Source organism: Erithacus rubecula, assembly GCF_903797595.1.
Source record: "Erithacus rubecula genome assembly, chromosome: 11".
In the NCBI taxonomy this organism is placed as follows: Eukaryota; Metazoa; Chordata; class Aves; order Passeriformes; family Muscicapidae; genus Erithacus; species Erithacus rubecula.
The window spans coordinates 8,090,909-8,106,079 of NC_136663.1; the positions used below are offsets into that span (position 1 = coordinate 8,090,909).

General features: G+C 63.5%; 2 protein-coding genes across 3 annotated transcripts; one reads left to right on the forward strand and one right to left on the reverse strand.

Annotated features, from left to right (window-relative positions):
* Positions 1-273: 273 nt before the first annotated feature.
* Positions 274-12,678, forward strand: CLCN2 (chloride voltage-gated channel 2). Of its 2 annotated transcripts, XM_079314863.1 has the most exons (24): positions 274-433; positions 4,846-4,990; positions 5,440-5,571; positions 5,687-5,815; positions 6,340-6,473; positions 6,558-6,635; positions 6,740-6,818; positions 7,420-7,545; positions 7,613-7,697; positions 7,797-7,898; positions 7,986-8,070; positions 8,148-8,303; positions 8,704-8,773; positions 8,958-9,068; positions 9,300-9,513; positions 9,608-9,741; positions 9,860-10,011; positions 10,091-10,196; positions 10,265-10,335; positions 10,718-10,768; positions 11,381-11,419; positions 11,632-11,736; positions 11,813-11,899; positions 11,979-12,678. In XM_079314863.1, the coding sequence occupies exons 1-24, from the start codon at positions 383-385 to the stop codon at positions 12,183-12,185; spliced, it is 2,649 nt and encodes an 882-aa protein (XP_079170989.1). In that variant the 5' UTR covers positions 274-382; the 3' UTR covers positions 12,186-12,678. The 2 variants fall into 2 exon arrangements, with proteins under 2 accessions (XP_079170989.1, XP_079170990.1); XM_079314864.1 differs by lacking the exon at positions 10,718-10,768.
* Positions 12,635-14,624, reverse strand: LOC306806298 (heat shock protein beta-7-like). The gene is made up of 3 exons (XM_079314899.1): positions 14,438-14,624; positions 13,515-13,666; positions 12,635-12,990 (listed from the first exon to the last, which is right to left on the reverse strand). Exons 1-3 carry the CDS (start codon positions 14,571-14,573, stop codon positions 12,802-12,804), a joined length of 477 nt encoding a protein of 158 aa, XP_079171025.1. The 5' UTR covers positions 14,574-14,624; the 3' UTR covers positions 12,635-12,801.
* Positions 14,625-15,171: the final 547 nt, after the last annotated feature.

Genomic DNA, 15,171 nt, shown 5'->3' on the forward strand with positions numbered 1-15,171 from the left:
TGGGAAGAGGGAGCAATGTGTCCCGGGGGAAGCTGGCCCGTGGTCACGGCAACCACGCCAGCTTTTACTCTCACCTGCACCCACTGGTTGCCCACGGGTGCCATCCTGGGCAAAGGCCACGGTGGACGGGGTCCCGCCATAGGACAGAGTTTCGGCCGGACTCCCCTTGACCTAGCCGGGCACCGGGTACCCAACGGGCCGGGGCCGGTACCGGGCGCCGTCGGTGCCGGGCGCTGGCGGCGGAGGCGGAGCGTGGCCGATCCCTCCCCCGGGCAGTGCCCCGGGCCCGCCCCGCGCGGTCCGGGAGGAGCCGCGGCCGCCGCGGGCACCGGCAGCGGCACCGGCACCGGGACGGCGCGGAGCGGAGCGGAGCGGCGGCACCATGGCCTCCGAGAGCGAGGCGCAGCGGGCGCTGCAGTATGAGCAGACCTTGGTGAGTACCGAGGGCACCGGGCGGGCACCGGGCACCGCTGTGGCACAGGTCGCGACGGGGCGCGATGGAGCAGCCGGGGGTTTTGGGGGTCTGGGGGTGCTTCCCTGCTCAGGGCGGCAGAACTCCTCCGTGCCGTGTTTGGGGTGCTGTCTGCTGTTTGGGATGTCACCCTCGGCCCCCCTCCGGCTGTGGAGGAGCCTTGCTGAGCCCCCACCCCCAGGGCAGGACCTCTGCACACACCTCACCACCCCCTGGGAACAGCCCTCACCACCGGGAAGGGATGCTCAGCCTGTGGGGGTTCCCAAGGTGCCAGCCGGGCACGCTTCTCCCCTGCACTGCATGTCCCCGGCCCTCTGCCCCCAAGATAAGGTATCTCCCCCGCCTGCAACCTTAGCCCCATGTTTACAACTCGAAGCTTCCCCGCTGGCACCAGGGTGTCCCATTGTCCCGGGGTGTCCTCCTTCCCCGCTGTGTCCCCCGTCACTCCACCGCTCTCCAATGCCCACGGCCCTCAAACATCACGGGCAAAGGTGCTTTTCGCGGGCCTCCAGTTGGGACGGTGCCCAAGGCGAGCGGTACTTTGCCCTGGCAAAGGCATTCAGAGCGGCAGGGCCAGGGAGGTGTGCAGGGAAGCAGGGTCTGCGTGACCACAGAGTTGTCGTGCCCACGGCTGCCCAAGAGAGCCAGAGCTGGTTGCTGTGCCCCGGGCGGACCCTCTTGAGCCTCACCCACCCGGCATGGGCGCACGGGGCAGCGTCAGGGCACTGCTGTTCTATGTACCCTCGGCACTGCCTTTCCCAGCAGCCAAACCCTTCTGGCGGTGTCCCTCAGTGCTCACCCCAAGCTGTCAGGTGTCTGCAGGACACCAGCTGACCGTGGGAGCCCCGGCTGTGCTGTCATCTCCACAGCCTTAATGACCCCACGGTCCTTCCCGGCAGGGCTGAGTCAGGGAGCAGCCGGGGGCAGGAACAGGGGTGAGCGGTGGCGGTGCCTCTCCCTGCCGCCAGCCCCGGGCGCCCTGGTCACGGTGGCTGAGCAGAGAGGCCATCCCAGCCGGGCACGGAGGAGCCTGCGGGCAGCACAGGGGGAGAGGCACGCTGGGCTGGCATCAGGGCAGCCGTGCTCAGCACCAGTAGACTTTGCCCTCCTTTTCTTTGGGCAGGGTAGCACCCGTGCCCTGGGTGCTCCAAGGTGCCCATCCCCGTGGCCGCTGGGCTCAGTGAGGCTCATGGAAGCACCTGGGGCTTGTGGGTGAGGCTGGGTGTGGGCTCCTGTCCCAAAGCCTCACACCTGCGTTTTGGGAGCTGCCTGGGCACGTGCTGGGCAGGAGGAGAGCCCAGCCCTCCCCAATGCATCTGAGCCACCAGCAGCTCCTGCCAGCACCTGCCAGGAGTGCCAGGATCCAGCTGGAGGCTGGTGTGGGCTGGTTTGAGCTGAACAGTCTGGAAACAGCTCTTGGTGCTTGCGCCCACAGCCGAGCTGTCACAGCCAGGCTGCAGGGTTGTGCCCAGCCATGTCCAAAGGCCTGTGACCCTACCTTGTGCCCTTCCCTCCCCAGATTTCACCAGCCCTGGGACACCATGGGTCTTGGGGCCCCAGACCTAAAGGTGTCCCAGGTGTCCTACCCTATGCTGGACAGGTCTGTGTGGGAACCCCAGGCATGCTGAGGGTGCTGGGGTGCACATCAGCCCCAGTGTCCCCCACATGCCAAGCTGTCGTGGCAGGGAGCAGCAGGCCCCATGGGGGGGATTAAGCCTGACAAACTGCTCTTGTTCCTTGCAGAGCTGCTCAGGGTGATTAGAGCCCAGCTAAGACGGGTAGCGTGACACACAGCCCCTGGCCTCTGCCTGCCCACTGCCAGCCCAGAGGACCCCCCGACTGCTTGCCTTTAAATATCTCCCCTAGGGGAAATTTTGGGGAGGAAGGTTGGCTGGCTTGGCCATGAGGAGGTGGGCACCAGTGCCAGGCCAGCTCAGTGCTGTGGAACAGGCTGGCACGGGGACACGGCAGTGCCAGATGCCAGTGCCTGCCCCAGGCGCAGCATCCCTGGGGCACAGTGGGCACCACGGGCTGGCAGTGCCCAGGGGGCTGTGGCACAGCCCGTGCCTGCAGTGCAGGAGCCCAGGACCAACACATGGCCGGTGCCCGTGTCCCCGAGTGCCCCCTGCCAGCCCCCCCCGTGCCCGTTCCCTGCCCGCCCGGCACTGTGATTGTTCAGCTGCTTCACGGCAGAGGCCGGAGTCCCGGGGCTGTTTGTGTTTCAAAAGGCCTTTGTGGAAAAATAACCCAAGCAGAGGAGGAGGAGGAGGAGGAAGGAGAGAGCCCACCACTGGCTTTCACAGCCATGCCAGGGCTGTGGGCACAGTAGCTGTGGCTACTCAACGCTGGACACCCATGGAGGTCCCATGTCCTGCCTGTGGGGCTGTGGCGTGGGGCAGAGAGGTGGCATGGGATGGCACAGGATGGCAGGTGACAGCAGGGTAGCATGGCTCCTTCACTTGCATCTCTGTTGTTACAAGTGGGGTAGGCTCCAAAGTGAGGCAGAGGGGGAGCAAATCCCACCTCCAGGCTGGAGCCCCTGGGACTGGGCATCCCACCCTGCGCCCCAGCACCTGGGGGAAGAGCCTGGCAGTCCCTGGCATAGCCCCAAGAGGTAGACACAGAGCTGATTTGGGGGGCACTCAGCCTGGGGGTGATTCCTTCTTGGCTTGGGCTGGCCGTGGGTCAGCATTGGGGCCAGGCAGGCAAGTGCTTGGCAGAGTGACAGCACTCCTGGGGTGCCGGCCCATTTCATCTTCCAGAGCAAACAAGTTTTTTCCGAAAGGAGCCTTTGAAATCAAGACCCCGTGCGGGGCTGGGGTCCTTCTCTGGCAGCAGATGCTGGATTTGGCCCCTCAAGGTGGTCGTGCCTTTCCCCCTAGCTCTTTTCCACAGGGCAAGGAGCCACTGAGCCCATGCTGAGCAGGAGTTTGGGGGGAAATCCACGCCAGTACAGGGTCGGCGACACAACTTCGTTCACCCCCCCTCTCCCTGCTTACATCCCCACCCTCCCTCTCACTGCTGGGCATAACCCGGGTATCAGACAGCAGAGAATCCACCCGGCGCCGCTCTGGCTGCTTTCTGCTCTCTACCAAAGGGACCTGGGCAGGAGCGCTGCCCCGTGAGGAGCGCACCTTCCCGCCGTCCGCACGGGGGGGCTGTCATGTGCCAGCAGCCGGGGGGCTGTGAACGGGACCCGGGGCGGGCAGTGCCGCCCGCAGTGGGGCCGGGCTGCCCACGTGCCGAGCGCGGTGCCCACCCGTGCCGAGCGCGGTGCCCACCCGTGCCGAGCGCGGTGCCCACCCGTGCCGAGTCCCCGCCGCACGGGCCGAGCCGGGAGGAGGCGGCTGGAGCCGGCGGGGCAGCCACGCGCTGCGCTGGCACGGCACGGCGGGTGGGCACGCCATCGGCATGGGGCTCACGTTGTCCCGACGTGGGAGCCTGGCAAGGCCCCCACCGCCCTGAAGCCTCCCTTTGTGCCGGGCCAACCTCTGGCGCTTGGCATTCAGGTCGTGCGGGGGGGAGTGAGGCGGAAACCAAGCAACCGAGTCCTTGGCAGTGCCCGCCAGCGCGGGACAAATGCCCCCGGCTCAGCGGGGAGGACAGGCACAAAGAGCTCCTGGCCGGCAGAAGGGGCAGTGCCAGGGCCACCTCCTGCCAGGGCCAGGCCACGTGCCACAGCCAGGCAGGAGGCACCCAGGAAAGGGGTGATCCCTATGTGGGCACAGAGCCGCTCGCCCCCGCTTTGGTCCCTAAACCCCCTCTTCACACCCCAGGAACCACCCTGGGCTTCATGTTGTGCTCCCCCTCCCCTGGAACTGGGGGTACATCCTGTCCCTCGCCGTCCTCTTGCCTCCCTGCTGCCAGCTGAGGCCAGCCAGCTCATGTCACATATGACCTGCCAAGGCTGCTTTTGGGGGGATATCCCAGCCTTGCTCTTAGCAATGTCGGGGTGTGGTGCCTGCAGAGAGCCAGCACAACCCCAATGCCAGCCCTCAGAGAGTCTCCTGGCCAAGCTGGCCATGGTCCCATCACTGGAGGCCCTTCCACACCCTCCACCAACCAGTCTGGTGCCTGAGGCACCTGGGCAGGGCTAGAGACTGGTACCGACGTTTCAGCTGCAGCTTTGGGCATGTGGGCAAAACAATCACCATCGATCCACACTCATCTTATCTGCCTGGCTCCTTCCCACGCCCTGGAGCCTGGCACTCCCACGGGCACCTCCACCCCTTTGCCTCAGGATGCCGTGCCTGTTCCCTCACCTGGCAGGCCATGCTAGTATGCCACTGCTCCCCTGCCTCAGTTTCCCCACTTAGGTGCAGGGGTTGGGGGTACCAGCCACCCTGACACCTCTTCCTGTCCTTCTCCCCCAGATGTATGGGCGTTACACGCAGGACTTGGGCACCTTTGCCAAGGATGAGGCAGCGCGGCTGCGGCTGCAGGAGGGGGACACGCCCCGGCCCCGCCGCCCCTCCGAGCTGCTGGAGTACAGCCAGGGCCGCTGTGCCCCCTGTCGTGGTGAGGGTCACCGGGACACAGGGATGAGATGGGTGGGCACAGTCTGGACACGGCTCCCACCCCGCACGGTGGCGCGGGTAGAGTTTCTCTGCTGTCATGGGACACCGGCGCCGGGGACAATGCCACCTGCCCGCCGGGCAGCAGGGACACAATGGCCCGAAATAGCCAGGCACGCTGCAGGCACCGGGGGCCCCCAGCCCCTCTGCCTGGGGCCGTGCCAGGGAGGCTGTGCTGGTGGGAGGTGCATGCCCAGTGGTGCCGTGTGTGACTGTGCACAGGCAGCTGGCTGTGGCAGCTGGACACAGCGGTGCTCCTGCTCCAGACTGCGCCAGCAGTGCTGGGTCAGAGCTGCTGGCTGTGAGCATTTCTGTTGCTGCCAGCCTGGCTCTGCCACCTCAGTGTGCCCATTCCTGGGACATCCAGCCTTGAACTCGCCCTTGTGTCCACAGTCTGCGCCTTGCAGTGCCAGCGGTTCCTCATCTCCAAGGTGGGCGAGGACTGGGTTTTCCTCATACTGCTGGGACTGGTCATGGCACTGGTCAGCTGGGCCATGGATTTCGCCATAGCCACATGCCTCCAAGGTAAGCAGTGGGTACCAGTGGGTTCCTGGCCATGGCAGGGCAGGGTGTGGCCATGCCATAGGGCCATGCCATGCGCCTTGCCACCCACCACCCATCTGACCAGCTGTTCCCACAGCTCAGAAGTGGATGTACGGGGGCCTGGACACCAACGTGCTGCTGCAGTATATGGCCTGGGTCACCTACCCCACTGTGCTCATCACCTTCTCAGCTGGCTTCACCCAGATCCTTGCCCCCCAGGCTGTGGGTAGGGCATCAAGGGACTGCCTGCACCCTTAACAGAGTGTCCACTCCCTGTGGCTGTGTCTTGGGAGCTGCCTGGGTGGCTCCCTGGAGGTCCTGGGAGTCTTTCTGGGGATATGGGCTGGTCTTCAGAGGGTCTCCTGGAGACTGTGGTTTGGATGCTATCCTGTGCTATAGGGTTGGGGATCTTCTAAGGCTTATGAGAGAGAGGGTCTTCAGAGAGTCTCCTGTGAGTTAAGGGGTGAATATCCTCCTGGGCTATGAGACTGGTGGGCTTTGGGATCTTCCTAGGGCTGATCTTCAGAGTGTCTGCTGTGGGCTATGAGATTGGGATCCCCATGGTGCTATGGGTTGAGCTATGCCTACATAATCATGGGGCTGTTCCTGACAATTGTACTGTGGGAAGCAGTGTCTTAGGTCTCTCCTGTGGCAGTGGGGTGTGGCAGAGCATCAAGAGTTGCCCCCCAGAACCATGGGGCAACGTCCCTCCTTCATGGCTATTGGTGAAGGCTGTCCCCACTTCACCAGGCTCAGGGATCCCTGAGATGAAGACCATCCTGCGGGGTGTTGTGCTGAAGGAGTACCTCACCCTCAAGACCTTTGTGGCCAAGGTGATCGGACTGACGTGTGCCCTGGGCAGTGGCATGCCCCTGGGCAAGGAGGTGAGGACAGTGCTGGGCAGGGTGAGCAGGAGGCCGGGCAGTGAGGCTGAGGGCAGTGCCCTCACTCCCCTGTTGTCCTCTCAGGGTCCCTTTGTCCACATCGCCAGCATGTGCGCAGCCCTGCTCAGCCGCTTCCTCTCCCTCTTTGGGGGCTTCTACGAGGTGAGCAAGGCAAGCTGGACGCAGGAGGATCAACTTGTGCCCACCAGCAGGTTTGGCAATGCCTAGGCTTGGGCAATGCCCTCTGACTCCTGTTTCCCTCACAGAATGAGGCAAGAAACATTGAAATGCTGGCAGCTGCCTGCGCTGTCGGTGTTGGCTGCTGCTTCGCCGCCCCCATCGGAGGTAGGGTCACCCCGGGCCTCCCCACACCCCCCACACCTCCCGCCCAGGTAGCAGGGTCCACCTGGAGAGGCAAGCAGGACCCCCAGGACAGCTGGCATGGGAGAGGGCAGTGCTGCTCAGCAGGGAGGAGGAAGGGAGGAGCGGGCACCATCCTCCCAGATGTGTAACGTCTGCTCTTGTCCTCTCCCCTGCCGCCCTGCGCTCCAGGGAGCTCCCCACTCCAGTCCCGCTGAGCCTGTAGGTTGGTGATGTGTCTGACTCTTTCCTTGCCCTTTGCCTGCTGCCTTATCCGTCTGTCCATCCATCTCTGTGCACCCCACTCCATCCCAGTGCCACTCCTCGTGTCGCTGCCCACACCCCTGTGCTTCCCTCTCGCTTGTGCTGACTTGTGCTTGGCCCACTGTGCTGTGTCCACTGTGCCCCGCTGGGACCGGCCACGTGCTTTGCCAGGGAAGCCCTTGAATCGTCCCATAGTGTGTCCGTGGGGCAGCCAGACCCGTGGGCTGTGCACGAGTGTGGACTCAGGGTGGGAAGCATGCCAGGTACTGGGGGCCTGTCTAGGTTTCTCCACCTCTCTTGTTCACTTCCCCCCCAATGCCAGGTGTCCTCTTCAGCATCGAGGTCACCTCCACCTTCTTTGCTGTCCGCAACTACTGGCGCGGCTTCTTTGCTGCCACCTTCAGCGCCTTCATCTTCCGTGTCCTTGCTGTCTGGAACAAGGATGAAGGTACCTCAGGCAGGGTGAGGGCACAGGGGTCCCCTGCCCAGCCCTACTGACCCCCACCATCCCCCAGAGACAATCACGGCACTGTTCAAAACCCGCTTCCGCCTCGACTTCCCCTTCGACCTGCAGGAGCTGCCTGCCTTTGCCGTCATCGGGTGAGTGCAGCCATCCCAGCACCCATCCCACGGCCCTGGGGGTGGCAATGGTGGCACTGGTTGTGGCAGCAGGACACTTCTTCCCTTGGCTCTGCTCAGGATCGCCAGCGGTTTTGGGGGTGCGCTCTTTGTCTACCTCAACCGCAAGATCGTGCAGTTCATGCGCCGCCAGAAGACCATCAACCGCTTCCTCATGAAGAAGTAGGTGCCCACCCAGCAGTCCCCAGCAGCAAGGTGGTGGAGCTGGAGCTGCACCAAAATCACCCCTGCCCTGTGCCCCCCTGCCAGGCGCCTGCTCTTCCCTGCCCTGGTGACGCTGATCATCTCCACGCTGACCTTCCCGCCCGGCTTTGGACAGTTCATGGCTGGCCAGGTACCTGACGTGTGGTGGCACACCAGTCCCTACCCCAGGGCCTCCACAAGCCCCAGCTGATTCCTGCCCATCACCAGCTCACGCAGAAGGACACCCTGGTGACACTGTTTGACAACCAGACATGGGCCAAGCAGGGGATCAATGATGAGTTTGAATACTTGGGCATCCTGGAGGCCTGGCGCCATCCCCGCTCCAACGTCTTCGTCACACTTGTTGTCTTCATCCTCATGAAGGTGCGTGCCTACTTCCCCTGTCATCCCCAAGGTACCACCTGGAGGTTATGGCGAGGATTTTCTGGGTGCTATCAGGGAGGTGCCAGATTGGTACCAGAAAGGTAGCACCAGAAGGCACTGGGTGGCTGCTCCAAAAGTCTGCCAAGGTGTTTGCTGGGTGGTGCTGGCATGCCATCAAAGAGATTTTGGCTGAGAGCCACCAATGTGCCACCAGGGAGGTGCTGGCCAGATGCCACCAAGTGCCACCGGGAGGAGCTGGCAGGGTGCCCCTGGGAGGAGCCCACGTCCCATGCAGGGTGCGGTGCCCACGTGCTGTGCCACAGCACCCTGCTGAGGGTCACAGCAGGGGCAAGAGGCAGGGCTGGGTCAGGGAGGACAACAATGGGTGTCTGTCCCACAGTTCTGGATGTCAGCCTTGGCCACTACCATACCAGTGCCCTGTGGAGCCTTCATGCCTGTCTTCGTCATTGGTGAGACCCTGCACCCTGTGTGGGCACAGTGGGAGGAGGGAGCCACCTCTCAGCCCACAGTGGGCACCTGTGGGTGCCTCTAGATGTCCCCTTCCCTGGAAGCATCAGGCAGAGAAGAGGGTGTGAGGCTGGGCCAGGTGTTGAGAAAGCCCTGTGCCCGTTCCCAGCCCCTCTCTGCCTGCAGGGGCAGCCTTTGGGCGCCTGGTGGGGGAGAGCATGGCAGCCTGGTTCCCTGATGGCATCCACACGGACAGCAACATCTACCGCATCGTGCCGGGGGGCTACGCCGTGGTGGGTAAGCACCGAGCTGGAACGAGGACACCGTGGTGGGCATCATTGGAGATGCTGCCCCGCAGCTGAGGCGATGATCCCTGCAACTGGGAGTCATACCACCACTGGGGATCTTCCTGCATGGTTCCGAGGGCTCCAGATATGGTGCATGCCCTAGAGGGGAGGACCCAGAGTGGAGACCTAGCCTGGTGAGCAATAACTGACAGGCCCCCCCATCTCCTGGTGGTCTCCGCAGGGGCGGCCGCGCTGTCGGGTGCTGTCACCCACACGGTGTCCACAGCTGTCATCGTCTTTGAGCTGACGGGGCAGATCTCACACATCCTGCCTGTCATGATCGCTGTCATCCTGGCCAATGCCGTCGCCCAGAGCCTTCAGCCCTCCCTCTACGACAGCATCATCCGCATCAAGAAGCTTCCCTACCTCCCTGAGCTGGGCTGGGGCCACCACGAGTGAGTTCGTGTCCCCTGTCCCAACCCCAAACCCCTGCCAGGCACAGGGGAGGGCGTGGCATTACTCTGAGGCCACTGTTTTGTCCCTGGGCAGGAAATACAACGTGCGGGTGGAAGACATCATGGTGCGGGATATCCGCTATGTCACCCTCAACTGCAAGTACCGGGACCTGCAGCAGGTCCTGCACAGCACCAAGATGAAGAACCTGCCTCTGGTGGAGTCAGCTGGTGAGGCACAGGCAGGGGCTCTGCCAGCATCCACAGCAGCTGTGGAATGTGCCAGGATGGTGGGTGGGTGCCAGGGCAAGCATCAGAAGCCAATGTGGCCCCTTGGTGTGTCTGGCAGAGTCCATGATCCTGCTGGGCTCCATCGAGCGGGCGCAGGTGGGGGCCCTGCTCAGCAGCCAGCTCAGCCCCCAGCGCCGGCTCATGGCGCTGCGGCAGAAGGTGCTGTCCGAGGATGGGCACCGGCTCTCCGATTCCAGCATCCGCTTCCAGGTGAGGGCTGCAGCCATCTGGGGGATGCCTGGGCAGGGTGCCCCCCACTGCCATCACCCTACCACCCCATCCCCCACAGATCAGCACAGAGACCTCCTCGGGCACCCCTGCCCGCCCTGCGCTCCGCAAGCCCCTGAAGCCGGCGCTGAAGCGGGTGCCCAGCAGCCCACCTGACAGCCCCCCAGGTGAGTCTGCATGTGTGCCATTGGCCCCCCCTGTGTCTCTGCCACTGACACCCCCTCTCCACCTGCAGCTGGCAGCACTGACCACACTGGCATCGCCCTCAAGAGCCTCTTCTGTGCCAACGCCGCAGAGCCCACTGAGGTGAGAGCCTGGCCCTCCCCAGCCCTTCCCATCCCTGAACGGCCTTGCCAGGCCCTGCCCAGTCCTGCCTGGCCCTTCCCATCCCTTTCCATAATTTTCTATCACATTCCACCCCATTCCATTTCTTCCCATGCCATGCCATGCCACGCCACCCCACCCCAGCCCACTCCACCCTATCCCATGCCATCCCATGCCATCCTATCCCATCCCATCCCATCCCATCCCATCCCATCCCATCCCATCCCATCCCATCCCATCCCATCCCATCCCATCCCATCCCATCCCCTAACCATACCATCCCATCCCCTAACCATACCATCCCCTAACCATCCCCTAACCATCCCCTAACCATCCCCTAACTGCTGTCTCTCCCACGGGCCAGGCCCACGCCACAGCCTATCACAAGGCCAAACGCGTCCGCATTTCCATTGTGGTAAGCTGCAGCCAATCGCAGCCTGGGAACGGCTCCTCCCAGCCAATCAGAGCCTGGCAGGAGTTCTCTGAACCAATCAGGGGCCTGGCGAGATTCTGCTTGGCCAATCATGTTGGGCCTATGTCTGTGCAGTCCATCTTGGATAGTTACGATTACGTACAACCAGTGCTGGTGTGCATCCTCCCCATCCCAAAGCTTCCCAGGAATTGGGATGTGGACCCTCCCAGCCATCACAACTGCGGGATCTGCCCCACTTTGCTCAGCCAATCATGACAAACCTTGTATTCTCTCCACCAATCACAAGCTCACCGTGTCCAACTGTGGCCAATCAGGGTGTGACCAATGTCATGTCAACCAATCATGTTACTTGACCTGCCCATGTGCTGCCTGGTACCCTGCCTGCACCCTCACCATGCCCTGCCTGCACCCTGCCTGCATGTGCTGCCTGCACCCTCACCATGCCCTGCCTGCACCCTGCCTGCATGTGCTGCCTGCATCCTCACCATGCCCTGCCTGTACCCTGCCTGCACCCTGCCTGCACCCTGCCTGCAGCTGGTGTGCGGATGCACTGCCTGCTGCCCTCAGGGCTGCTCCAACACACCTCTCTTGCAGGAGGAGATGATTCTGGGAGACAAGATGACCCCAGCAGAGGTGAGGGGTTGGGCAGAGACAGGCAGGACCGTCCTGCTCAGAGGGATCCCAGACATCCCAAAGGGGTCTCAGGGTATGAGGTGGGCATGGGGAGGTAGGGGGTGGATAACCCAGATTTCTCCCTAGGACTGGGTGTAAGGAAGATGGGAGGGCCCTTGTTGGCACTTGTGGGGAGGCCATACCCCTTACCTTGCCCAATGGCACCTCCCCAGATCCTGGAGTGGGAAGAACAGCAGCTGGACCAGGTGGTGGACTTCAGCAGTGCCAAGATCGATCCCGCACCCTTCCAGCTGGTGGAGCACACCTCCCTGCACAAGGTGCACCCACACCCCACCTCACTCCAGATCCCCACCCACAACCCCCAGACCCTCAACTCGGCCTCCTCTTCTGCAGACCCACACCATCTTTTCTCTGCTGGGCCTGGACCACGCATTCGTCACCAGCATCGGGCGGCTGGTGGGCATGGTGTCCCTCAAGGAGGTGAGCAGGGGACACAAGGGAGGCTGGAGGGGCACAGAGCACCTGGAGCTGCTTGCCCACGGCTTTGGGGTCCCTGCAGCTGCGCAAGGCCATCGAGGGCTCACTGACGGGCAAGGGGGTGAAGGTGCGCCCGCCACTCGCCAGCTTCCGCGACAGCACGGCCAGCGCCACCGAGGCCGACACCACCGCCCTGCGCCAGCTCTGGGACCGCCACCAGCACCACCACATGCCCCGCGAGGCCGGCCCTGGGGGCGAGGATGATGATGACACCCCCAAGGGCGAGTGAGACCCTTGGGATCCACCCCCCTGTGTCCCTGGAAGCCACACGGGCCCCCTGGCAGGTGCCGGGGGATGCCCACCCTGAGCCCACTGATGCCAAGCTCAACACAGGCATGAGCACCCTCAGTCCAGTGCCTCTGCTCCCTCCCTGGGCTGGGGACCAGCCAAATACCCCCCAGCCAGCCCGTGCTCCCCAGCTACCTGCCAGCTCTTGGGGCTTCCCACTTTGCTACCTCTGTACCCCCCCAGCCCCTGGTGCCCCCCAGAATGGCCACTGCCCTCACACTCTCCATGAGGACCACAATGTCCCTTCTCAGGGTGGCACGGGGTGGAGAGGGGCATCAGGTTGGGGTGTCCACAGGGACATGGGTGGGCATTGCCCCCTGCGCTCAGCACCTCACAGCTGGGAACACGGGGTCCTGCTGCCTCTCTGCCATGCACCTTTCCCCATGTAAATACAGAGATTTTTATATTAATTTAATAAAAGGACTTTATAAACAGATCCGAAGCACTGTGGGGCTGGCGGTGGAGAGGGGCACAGCCAGTGGGCACCAGCTGAGCTTCACCGCGGTGCTGGGGTTGGCATCACTCGGGGCAGGGAGCGTTTTGTCCCGCAGAGCTGCTCACAGCATGGCCTCGCTGCGGTGCAGCAGCTGCGGGGGCTGCCCAGGGCCGGCACTGGCGCGGCGCCGGACGGTGATGACCAGAGTGCCGGCCTCAGTGAGGGTGCAGCTCACCGACAGCGGGTCCGTGTCCTCGGGCAGCTGGCACTTGTGGGTGAAGGTGTCACAGACGGTGCCATCCTCAGCCACCTGCAGGGAGGCAGCACCGGTGCAGTGGAACGCAGTGTGGCATGGGGGGTTCCACAGCATATTCCCAGTTACCCCAGTGCTTCTAATAGGGCAACTCCCAGTCACCCTGACTCCAGCAGGGAGTTCAGTAGGGAGGATCCTAGTGACTCCAGGGCAATTCCCAGTTACCCCACTGCCAGCAGGAAGCAGGCCTTTGCTGCCCAAGTCTGGCTTGTGGGGTAAATTACAGCTACTCCAGTGCCAGCAAGGACTGTTCGCACTCACCACCTCCAATCAAGAAGGCAACAGATCAGGGGTTCCCAGTTGTCCCATTCTCAGTGAGGACAGTTCCCAGTTATTCCAGTATGGGACAGGTGTAGTAGAGAAGCTGTCCCATCACTAGAGCACAGCTCCCATTTACCCCAGTGCTAGCAAGGGCTATTCCCAGTTACCACCCTGTCCCTCACCCGCAGGAGGGGGTGTCATGGGACAGGACCCCCATTGTGCCATGGCTGGAGGGGATGCTGCCCCCTCAGGTGCCTCACCTTTTCTGCCTGGATGGCCACATGGCAGTTGGAGGTGGTCACCACGATGTCAGGGGGCTCAAACTGGCTGACGTCGGCCACCACTTGGTAGGTGTCACCCTGGGCACGCACCCAGGTGCCCAGGCTGCAGGGGTACATGGTGCCTGGGGACTCTGTGGGCATTGAAGGGCTGCTGGATTGGGGGCCACAGTGCTGGAGTGTAGGGGGATGTGGGAGAGTGTGGTGATACTGGGGGAAGGAGGGCTGGGGGTCGCAGGTGGCTGTGAGAGTTTGGGGTTTTTGAAGGTGTTGGGGAATTGCAAGGGGAGCTGGGGTCTCAGGGGTATGAGGGGATCTGGAGGGGTAGTGGGTGGTGTGAAAGCACCTGAGGGTACTGGGAGATTCCAGGGGCACTGGACAAGCTGAGGACAGCAGGAGAATGGCACAGGAGAGTGAAGACACTGGGAATGACCACTAAAGTCTAGGGGAGTGGGCCGGGCAGGAGGAGGACACTGAAGTTTCTGAGGATGTACAAGAAAGTGGGGGCCTAGCAGGTGACATCAAAGGGTGGGGGGTACAGGGGAGTTGAGAACATATGAGGATGGTCTGGGTTGGGGAAGAAAAGCTATGGGGGGGTTTGGGGACAAAAGAAGGATCAAAAGGGTCTGGGGAGGGGGGAAGAGGCAGCATGGCGGTCCTGAGGAGAGCAGGGACAATGGGGTTATTTGGTAGTTAGAGTGGGAACACAAAAGCACTTGGGGAGTAAGAGCTGGAGGACAGAGAGCCATGGGGCACCTGGGGGGCAGTCAGGGCTCCCCTCTGAGCCCTCCTACCCTGTGCTGGGGGAGAGTCCCACAGGTCAGCTGGATCACCTCGGGGGAGCCACCCCCATTGCAGCAGGGCTCCCCCAGCACAGCAGGGCCCCCCACCCCCCCCAGCAGTACCTGGGTACCCGAACGCCTCCTGTCCCCGCGCCCCGAAGGGCCCATGGCGCCGGTCGCCCTGGAAGCGGCCGTCGCTGTGCCCGTAGGCACCGAGCAGCTCGGAGCGGAACGCGGACGCCGAGCTGAGCGATGCCATGGCGCTGCTACCCGCGCCCCCCAAGCCCGGCCTGGGGAGGGTCCAGCCCCGCCAGCCACCGCCGCCAGATGCCCATAATTAGGCACCCTGTCCGCAGGAATGCGAGATAAGGGACGAGGCCTCCGTCACCCTGTGGGGCCGCAGAGGGGGATGGATGCATCCCTGCCACTGCTGGCCTGCCACTCCTGCTGGCCCCCACCTGCAAGAAGAGGTGCCCGGCGCAGTGCTCGCACAATTGACTTTATTCAAGACCCGGCAGGATGGAGGAGGGGGTGCCATGGTGTGTGGGCACCCCACGGATACTCCAGAGGCGCCGCCACAGCGGGGCGGGGGCTCAGGCAGCTCCCACAATATGCACACGCGTGCACATGCCCATGCGCTCCCAGGTGTGCACATGCACACACACACAGAGCAAAGCCCCCCACCCATCCACGGGCACCCCCAGCCCATCCCAGTGCCGTGGGGAGCAGCCACTGCCCCCAGGAGCGAGGGGTAGCGGGTGGCAGGGAGCCATCAGCATGGTGTGGGGCCTGCTGGCCCCCACAGCCCCTCGGTGATGCAGGGCAGGGGTGCCAGCCCCACACCGGGCACCCCGTGG

Coding starts and splice junctions, on each gene's coding strand:
- CLCN2 (XM_079314863.1), top strand. CDS start 383: ATGGCCTCCGAGAGCGAGGCGCAGCGGGCGCTGCAGTATGAGCAGACC. Junction 5,572..5,686: donor CATAGCCACATGCCTCCAAG/GTAAGCAGTGGG, acceptor CTGTTCCCACAG/CTCAGAAGTGGATGTACGGG. Junction 9,514..9,607: donor CTGGGCTGGGGCCACCACGA/GTGAGTTCGTGT, acceptor GTCCCTGGGCAG/GAAATACAACGTGCGGGTGG.
- LOC306806298 (XM_079314899.1), bottom strand. CDS start 14,573: ATGGCATCGCTCAGCTCGGCGTCCGCGTTCCGCTCCGAGCTGCTCGGT. Junction 13,667..14,437: donor GGAGGCGTTCGGGTACCCAG/GTACTGCTGGGG, acceptor CAATGCCCACAG/AGTCCCCAGGCACCATGTAC. Junction 12,991..13,514: donor TGGCCATCCAGGCAGAAAAG/GTGAGGCACCTG, acceptor GCCTCCCTGCAG/GTGGCTGAGGATGGCACCGT.